The following is a 9,973-nucleotide window of genomic DNA, read 5'->3' on the forward strand; positions in this document are numbered from 1 at the left end:
ATTTCCTTCAGGTAGCGGCTGCACGGTCACAGAATTCACGCTGTCTGCGGAATCACGGGCAGCCACAGTAACAGTGTTTTTTTGTCGAAAAGCGAACACACCCCACATAGAAGCACTCCAGACCTGCAACCTGTAAAACAGTACAACGCTTTGTAAAGTAATACTCAAGGAGGATGCCTCTACCATCCCCAAATAAGATGAGAACTCCTTCGTAGATAAGAGCGACCTGAAAATCGAAAGATCCAAAGACACGTGGTGACCCAGTTGCCCAAGTCTTTCGTCTTGGCTTGAAAACAGGTTAGCGAGTCCTTTAATGTCTTTCTCCACTGGATCTCGTGACAAATCGACTGACCCTCGTTGTTGTGTTCTTCTCATCTAGAAAGTTGAATATCTAAGTTTCGTACCCTGGGAAACAATGCCATAAACAGGGGGAATGAATCATTCCACATCTCGGTCGTTATCCACAGGATTAAAACAAAACCCATCGTAAAGTCCTAGGCAACTCCTCATTGGATTGTAAAAATAGCACGCGGTGTAGATTAAAAAATGAACACCAAGCCTCAGGGGATTATGAGATGTATGGCATGGACCTCGGCTGTTTTTTTGTTGCCGCTGTGCTTTCCGGTCAGTAGTTGCTTGAATAACGAGACTCCGAAAGCCACGGGACAGATAAACAAGCGAACAAATGCACACCGCAGCAGCGCGTGAGCAAACCATGTTTACTAGGGAAAACAGCGAGAAAAGTTGAAAACTTCAAGAGATATTAATCACTTTAGAACTGTGGGTTGGACTGAGACTTGACAAAAACTAACCGGCTTGCAGTGCGACTTTGTACAAGATCAATAATACGCCGAACAAAACATGTCCTAGTCACCGGAAAAGAGGAAAAAAGTAGTTAGGTAGTGTAACCATACGATGGTTGTTTCTGGACAAACAAGAGTAGAACTATTACCTGGCAACCAAAATTTAATGACTGATCGTAAAGAAGGAGTTTTATGGGTTTGAAAGTTTCAGCACTCCAACACACATCAATGCCAAACATACATATTTGTGAGTAAACGTTCAGGAAGACAACTCAGCGCTGCAAGTCAAAATGTCGTTTATGATGCTGTGCGGGACGCGGCATCTATAGTTTTTGCCTAAACGAATTACGTCTTCGAAGGAACTGTTGCAAGCATAGTTATAGCAACCGTTAATGAAATCGTTCCGGAATATTGGTGACGTATTCGTGAACGATATTACATAAGGACTGATAACTGCTATAGGAAGCGCCATTATCAGTTTTCCTAAAAGACACTTGCACGTTGTGCGTGACTTCCGAATGATGTACTCGGTTGACAAAACATCTGTGTTTTCACACACACTTCAACTCCAATAGTTGTTGCAGAACCCCAAATCGGGTCAGTCGCTGTGACGACAACACGACGAAAAGATCAGAATTTCGATAGCATTATACGCAGAAGATGAAGTACACTACACGAAAATATAACTGGGCACAACGAATACATACGAAATTCTGAACTTTTTATCAACCATTTAGTGTCTCTGAACAATTCAGATTGGTGGCAGCTCTGGCGCAACAAATTCGCTCGAGTAACCTGAACTATTTCGCTCCAAATGGACAGCATATCACTTGGAGACACAAAGGGGTCAAATCTGCTAAGGTGAAAGAATTTTCCCGATAAATGTTTATGAATATAGTGCGTGGGCCGTTAGAAACGCCAATCTTTTCACCCAAATTGATTACCGCACTTCGTTTGTTCGACACCATGATCTGAAATGCACGCAGTTTATTTCAACTACTTCCGTTTAACGAGTGGTTTGTTGTGTACGCACAGAGGATTTGTCCTCAACTCCACAACTTTAGGTGTAAAACAGTATGATTGTGTTGTTCGGGAAACATTTGAGGGAGAACGATTAATAACTACAGGATTCATGTTAGACAAACTTGTTCACCTTTCACACGCCTCAGGTAGTCTTCAATTTGCAGGGCATTTTGAACATAGTGGCCTAACGGTAAATATTTTTCAAGTGGTTCCATGATTCTAAAGAATGTACATTCAAATGACTCTCGTTTGACAAATACAATAACAACTCTAGCGAGTTCACTAAAAAGGGGGATACCACTGGAATCAAGTGTTTCTCTTATTAGAGCTCATCAGCAGGGCATAACCAACGCCAGTTCCGTGTTTTTAACTACGCACATCTGGCAGCGAGGCGAGTGTGTACAACTCTTCCGCCAGCGCACGCTGGAAACATCTGAATTTTCATTCCTGAACAGATGAAAAGCGTCTGCGGCGCTGCCTGACTGGCAAGTCCTGAATGGCGGGCCAACCGAGTGACGCAACCAAGCTATGTTACTAGGTCGTCTTCCGAGATGTCGGACTATCCTACCTCATCAAACAAGCGCCATCATATTGACCTGTTCAGGTGTAAATAATTGCACATATCAACGATGCAGTTCCTCTTTACTACTGAACTGCTTACGTCAAATATCTCGGTTTCATTAGTCCCTATCTGTTTCTCACGAATGTCCTAGTTTACACGGAGAAAGTTGCATGCTGGACGGTGGTTCATCCAGCACATTAGAATTCGTCCCGCTTTTTCCTACACGAGTTGGGAAAGAGTGCAGACTTAAATCGAGATTACACCCCCATAGTGATTCCAATGGTTATAGATCAGAGTAAAGCTTACCAAAGTCCACCTTATTTGAAGCCACATGATTCCCTTCAGAAAAAGCCAATTTGCGTTATGAATATTGATCCGCCATAACTTTTGAGCAGTCGTGAATGCGTTGATTGCATCGCCAAATCATTGGACAACAGGATTTGCGAGGCATCATTGACAAGAGGACACAAACGCTCATCCGGTTGCTTCATCCAGCGGATCGGATTCTACTTTAGATTTGTGTGTGCATATTCGTGCAGTCATGCATCCCAGTCCCTCTTCCACTACCATGAATAGGCAGCACAACTGTGCTGTACCACGAAGTCTCCAACTACACATATCCTATTCCTGAACACTCATCCAGTGGTCATGTAATGAGGACAGAGTGGCAAATTAGCGTGCACAGGTGCACAACCCCCTGCTTGCTTTCAGACATTTGGTGGCCTCGTTTACGTGTTTTTTTATTCTAAACGGACAAGAAGGAATCAAGTTGGTTTTTCTTCCCGCCAATTATGATTTGTTCTAACTACTCGAAGCTGGTCAGTAGTTGATGCTGGTCACCCAATAAATGAATCATGGGATTCAGGCGCCACGTGTCGCAAAACATAGGGTACTGCCAGAGATTGCAATGAACTCCGTCGTGCAAAATAATTTTCTTGAGACAGACATTTCGTGTCATTTATCATAGAGCCATTCTGCGGCTCCTTGTCATTCATCATTCCATCTTCTTTGAAAATTTTCAACTGGTATTCAGAGTGTACACTATCATGAAAAAAGCAACTTTTTGGCGTAATTTATAGCACATACACCTGGATGTACCAGAATTTTCACACCACCCAGATGTGAAATCCCTTTCGGTTTAACAGGTGACTATCGCCTGGAAATCGGATAAGCTAGTGCACAGTGGATGAAATTTCTCCGATTAGATTGCACTTCCGAGCACCGTTTATACGCCTTAACTTGAGAAAAAAAAATGGTCTCTGTGCGATCCCTGTGAGTGGAACTACATTGTCAAAACTACCCGGTCTGCTCGAACTCCCCATACGATACCTTGAGCCCTTCGAATATCAAAAATAAGTGTTAGATTCAGAGGTCCCCGGTACTTTTTTAGACAAAGTTGAGCACACATTACCCGACAAACATCAACAGGCTACGTTCGTGGCTTCAGCAATTGCGCAACTATGTCACTAACCGCCACAGCGCAGTCTCAACGTCCGCCCACCAAACAACGTCGACTGGAAAGTAGTCTTTTTAGTGTGCGTTGCCACCATCGCTTCTGAGGTCAATCTCGTTATGCTACTTGGCTGTGCGATTACACGGAGCACGTGACAGGGGAAATCAGAGCTTCCTCAGCAAACGAAGCACGGGCACACGTGTGTATGTAGGTCACTTGAGCCCGTTTGCACACATAAATGCCAATATTGCAGTATCGGACGGGAGTACCTTTGCGGCAGGGTGAGTGGCGGTTGAGCGTAACAAATAAAGGTCAAAAGCACACGGACGGAGTATGCAAATGAAACCCTGAGATCACCCTGAGATCAAACTAAATCCACTGGGGTCCGTTTTCGAGTAATTTTACAAAGTTTGGTGGCGTTCCTTCCGATGGATAGCACCCTATGCGGAAGGACCAGTGTGACACAGTAGACGCTCATGGTTTCTCCTTTGCTTTGGATCAACTAACCCCCCCCAGCAGACTGCTTCTTGTTTGCTCTGCCACTTACCTAAATTTTCCGCTGAACAGCCACAGATTAACAAAGTATGCTCCAAATTTACTGTGGTCAGACTATGCATTTGTCTAACAAATTTTTGCATTACGAGAGACACTTCCCTCCACGGGGTCACTTTGTTTGTTGGGTGGCTGTCTATCGAGAAGCCCTCGCAACATGTTGTTCTCTTTAGTATTTTATGTTCACGTTTCTCTGGGGGCGATTAAAATGTGCCGCTTACCAAAGATCCCTCTGGTCAGTATCGTTGCCACACTATCCAGATTGATGTTCCTCCCCCATGCATTTCCATTCAGGTCGCGGTGATGTCTTTGGTGAACCGTTTTGGAAAGAACCTAACCGTATGAGTCATTCAGCGGCAACCGTACGGGCGCTGACCTATTGTGATTTGCACTGCATCAAGAAGGACAGTCTACTGCAAGTGCTCAACTTCTACTCGGCCTTCGCCAACAGCTTCGCACGGAACCTGGTGCTTACATACGACCTGAAGACAAGAGTAAGTGCAAACCAAGTATTTAGTCGATGCGGTCGATGGCCGACTTTGGTAGGCGCAGTCCCCGGTTTGCCGTCAATCTTATGTTCTACTTGACACCAAATTGCACGAAATTAGCTAATATACACTCACTTGCAGGCTAATTTTGTTTTTTCGAGAGAATCATGTGGAACCCAGCTGAATCTCTCGTTTGTGATGTTTCCAGGCAACTGAATTTGCTGCACCAGGACGCCCCATGTTTCACTTGGAACGATATTCGAGATATTGCAATACATGTATATCTTTGTAATGTACTGCTCATAAGGTTGCTGAAAATCCATCGAGAGCTCACGACCTGTTTCGCTCTTTTTGGGGCTCATCAGGTAGGCGCAGCCCCCAGGTTTCCGTCAACCTTATGTTCTACTTGAAATATTAGGCTGCCTGGTGCAGCACAATCAGTCGCCTGAAAACATCACAGATTCAGCTGGGTTTCAGATGAGTCTCCCGAAAAAAAGTGAATTACTTTGCAAATGAGTGTATATTCGCTAAAAAAAACCCTAAATTTATTGATTTTCTTACGTCATAACAAGAACCTCATCATGCTGTCGGTGGATTCTCGGGCTGTTTAACTGGTCTCTGCACATCCCAAACATCGGTTTTCAAGTCGATTACACCGTGCTGAATTCCTATGTAGTTCTGAGTGAATTTTCGGTGTGAAACTTTATGGCTATTTTCAATGTAGCCACCGCTAAATACTTTATGCAGCAGGCTAGTAGCAGGTTTATAGTTGGACCGGTGGACTGTACAAGGTTATTTCAAGTGAACTTTTGTGCGTCGCACGAGTGCATGGAGCCAACGTTTTACTTGTGACTGCCTTGATGTGAGTGTGGAGTAGAAGCTCTCGGGGGATGTTCACTGAAACTCTCGAAGACCACAGAGTGTTGCTGTTTGACTTTTACCAGAAATCAGGAAAAATACAGAATTTTGCCATTCCGAGACCTCATTAAAGGGAACACCCTCACCTGATTAGCTAATGGCATTCTTAACTGTAAATCCGCTCTAAACTGAGGGTAGCTATGACAAGCCATCGAGTCAATGGCACAATTTTAAAGTTGGAAAAACTAAGATTTGTGACACTACCAGAGTAGAACAGTATTACACAAGGGACCGTGAGCGATAGTGCGGTCGACCACCGCGACAATCGACAATGGAGAGGAGCATTGGCTGCTCACGGTTTTGAATTATGCGTGACCTGCTACATGGTCCTTAGAAAGCTTGATTGAGTTGTGCTCACTGTCTGAGTCAGAGAGAAATGCAAGAGTCCTTCTAGCAACCTCATGAAGACCGCCACTATTTCGCCGATAACTTGAGCATCAGAAAGCTGTACTGCGTGATTTAGTGTGAAAAAATGAACGGTGCCATTGGCGTTACCATGAGGTAGAGTCACGGCTTTGATTAATCCAAGTCAGAATTCCAAGCATCAGTGCCTGCAGATTATTTGTCTTGAAATGTTTTACGTACGCTTATGCACTAAAAGACTTATACACTCACGTGCAAATGGACTTGATGTTCACGGGAGAATAACTCTCATCTTAATCGTTTCTCCGTGATTACTTTCAAGTGGTAATCCGGGTGTTTCACCTTCTTGATGAGCTGTACAAAGGGTGTAGGCGGAGGAAGGTTTCGAAGGGTTTTGGGCCTAAAGCCATGTATTACATTATAATATTTATAATATAATACATTATACTATATTATGTTATTACAATATTACATGTTGACTTAATTTGGTGTTAAGTGTGAAGTAAGGCAGAGAATTTCACAAGGGAGATGGTCTTCTCAGACTGTTCTTAACTATGCTGTTTGCAAGTGAGTGCATAGATCTACTCACGCGTAGTTTGGCGTTCGAATAGGACCCAAAGATAGCTTTCCGTAGATCAGCGTGAGTCAGCCCCAGGCAAGCACCTTGATGAGTACCCTTGAAGCTATTCTGTTCAAACTTTTGGCAAAATATCGAGGTCTTCTTGGGGCGAATGAGAGAAAACCTGTCTTTGGTGCGATCAGCTTTGAAGCGTGTCTACGTTAAGTCTCCCAAAATGCACTTTTTGACTGGCTCAAAAGCTCTGCTTTTTCATATGGTCAGTCACAGTTTCACACATTTAGTTCCGGATACGCCTGCAATCAGTGTAGGACATGACCGATGAATGTACGGACCAGTTCAAGCTATCTTGCATTGATTTTCTGATTCCCTTATCATTGCAGCTCATATTCCGAAAACTGGCTGATGTCAAGCGGGAGTTCGAACTGGCCGAGCATCGTAAGAATGATAATCCCCTGTCCGGTCTCAGAGCTGACCATCCAGTTCGCCGAATGATTCATCGCTTTCGAATGATCGGATCGCATGCGCAGTCAGCCAATGGTTCTTCAATCCCAAATGGACAAGATTCAGAACAGCCAGCTAGAGCTTTGACGGCTGGTGACACCAGTGAGGCAGGCGAAAGTGGTGGTTATCAGGAAGATCGCGCAATAACCGGTGGTGCTGGTGGCGGCAGTGACGGTGGTGGTGGTGTGGTGAGAAGAACCTCAACAATGGACAAGTTTACAACTCCGGAGGCCCCAACACCTGGAGTGACAAAACTGAACGGGATAGCATCAAAATGGGGCAAAAGGATGGCTTTGCAACGTGCCTCAGCGAACCTAGACGAACTCGATAAAACAATGTCTCAGCAGAACATAACCGAGAGCTCACATTTACCTGACCCAGAGGAGACGAAACGCGCCGCTGCGGGGAGGCCACAATCTAAGTGGGCGAGAGTCACAACAATACGAGAGGAGCCCGAAAAAGACAGTCAGTCGTCAACAGTACATGCCTTGAAACAACCACTTTCTGGGATTCACACAGAGAAACCCACCACCAATAACAAAAACCTGATGTCGGTAGACCAAATGACACTTGCTCAACGGATAGAAACTCTGGAGGCATCGAACCGTACCATCCTTGATTGTTTGGTTCAAATGCAATCCGACCTCAGCAAGGATGTTGGACAAATTTTAGAACGCATGAACATAGTTGATTCACATTTAAATGAATTATTGGATAACATAGAATCTAGAGAATTGGGAAAACGAGGGCGGGGAAACAATACAGTGGAGAGCGTATCTGATGACTTCCGCTCGTCCGAAACGACCACTTCACCTGGTCACTTGCATTCACCCACTTCGTGGCTCTTACAAAGACAGCCTAAGCGCCATCGGTCGCCGAAGTTAGCATTGTCTAACAGGGTGCATCCATTAGATTCATTTTGTTCCGTTTCGGATGCATGTTCGTCGAGTGAAAACAATGAAAATGCCAACAGTGCAGCAACACAGGTTCCCCGAGTTTCAATCTCCCAATCACAAGGTACGTTACTTCATACAGCTTGGCAGAGGCGTGTCGGAACGACACAGGCCTATTCAACCGATGTCACGAACTTCAACATGCAACAATCCATACGTTCTGGTCAGACGATTGCGCAATATTATCGGCAGAATTCTTCGGAAACCAATAGTCAGGTGGGATCTGTGGCTTTCACGAACAACAGTGGCTCCTCATCTTCCAGATCATTCACATCTTCTGGGGCTTGCAACCAGAGGGCGTCTGAGGTTTTGCGTGACTCAGCTGGACATTGGAAGATGGGTGACTCTGAAGATTACTTTGGCCAGCAACAAACCGAGACCTCACAGATTCCGACTCATGCGTCTAGATCAAATCCCTCTTTCGATGACCCACTTACCCCAAGTGTCCAAAAGATGGAAGATGAAATGCCATCGCAAAAATCTAATCCCATATCGTCTGGTCACGCTCGGACTCCGATAACAAGCGTCCACGCGGAATCAAGCAGTAGGTTAATCGCATCCAACCGCCCCAGTCGTACTTCACTGTTAGTGGTAAGAAAGCCGTCGCGGTTGATGGACCGAACATGCTCTGTAAACCCGACGACAACCATACCAACATCATCCACACTAATTTTCTCCCCAACTTGTTCCACAGAAACAACATTCAGGACTACCATTTTGCCTATTCACCGATCTTCCCTTCCACAGGTTCCCCCTCTTCGACCAAACACCGGGTCCGAGTTGTATCCACCAGTCTCGGTTCGCTCATTTTCCATTACAACTGATCTAGTGTTGGATAGGACACAACCACCCAACCAGCCCACTTACCATCGACATCTTCCTCGGTTTTCTCAGCAATCTCCTACCTATAGGCAAAGTTTTGCAGCAAGCGACTTCTTTCCAGCTGATCTGGACTTATCGGCCCCAAACGCCTCCCCATCGCATGACTGACCTCTTGTCCATCCCTTCATCTTCCTCTGTACAAAGAATATTAGTTTCCTAACAAACAGCTGTGCACAACCTGTTCCAGTCTGTGTGACTGGTCCGTTCATTGATCCAGTTCTTATCTGATAGATCATTAAATTGGTGGCCTTCCTCAATCGATTTTTTCACAACCTTTGCCGCGCAAGTGTTCCATGGCATGTCACTGCATTAGAGCCGCGTCGTTATGGGCATCACAAACACTCGCATTGCCAACGCCTTTAACTTTGATAAATTGAACCGCATTGATTAGTTCCTTCATTCCAATTGCTCAACAATCAGTCAGTCAATCAATCAGTCGGAGATGAGCTGGGGTCTTGCAGAGTTCAAACCTTTTGTCAGGGATCAGATGTTTCACTAGACCAAAGAATGTGAAGCACTCCGTGCTAAGAATCAGGTGACTCGGGTGGTTCGAAGGTTGGGTTTTGGACACAGTCGTAGTAAGAGTACACAAAAAGTGAGAAATAACGACTCCTGCCCGAGTTTTTGAGGGAGAATCAGGTGACTCGGGTTGTTCGAATGCTGGGTTTTTGACACAGTCGTAGTAAGAGTACACAAAAGGTAAAAAATAACGACTCCTGCCCGAGTTTTTGAGGTAGAAGGTGTGATGAGATTCAGTGCAACTAAGTAATTTCAGATCGTGACGTCCGGTTAGCAGATCTCGTCTGACCAGTGGAAACATAATCAGCACTAGAGCCAAATGAAGATTGTAGTCAAAATTGGGGGACCAACACGAACTTTTCAAACCCGCCGAAAT

General features: G+C 44.9%; 1 protein-coding gene across 1 annotated transcript; it reads left to right on the forward strand.

The window, feature by feature from the left end:
- Nucleotides 1-4,671: 4,671 nt before the first annotated feature.
- T265_15328 (hypothetical protein) lies at nt 4,672-8,994 on the forward strand (the record flags this gene model as incomplete). Its single annotated transcript, XM_009177602.1, has 3 exons — nt 4,672-4,887; nt 5,112-5,246; nt 7,123-8,994. Coding segments are annotated over 3 exons (2,223 nt in total), but the record flags the coding sequence as incomplete, so codon positions are not given.
- Nucleotides 8,995-9,973: the final 979 nt, after the last annotated feature.

The sequence above is a fragment of the Opisthorchis viverrini genome (genome assembly GCF_000715545.1).
Source record: "Opisthorchis viverrini unplaced genomic scaffold opera_v5_437, whole genome shotgun sequence".
NCBI lineage: Eukaryota > Metazoa > Platyhelminthes > Trematoda > Opisthorchiida > Opisthorchiidae > Opisthorchis > Opisthorchis viverrini.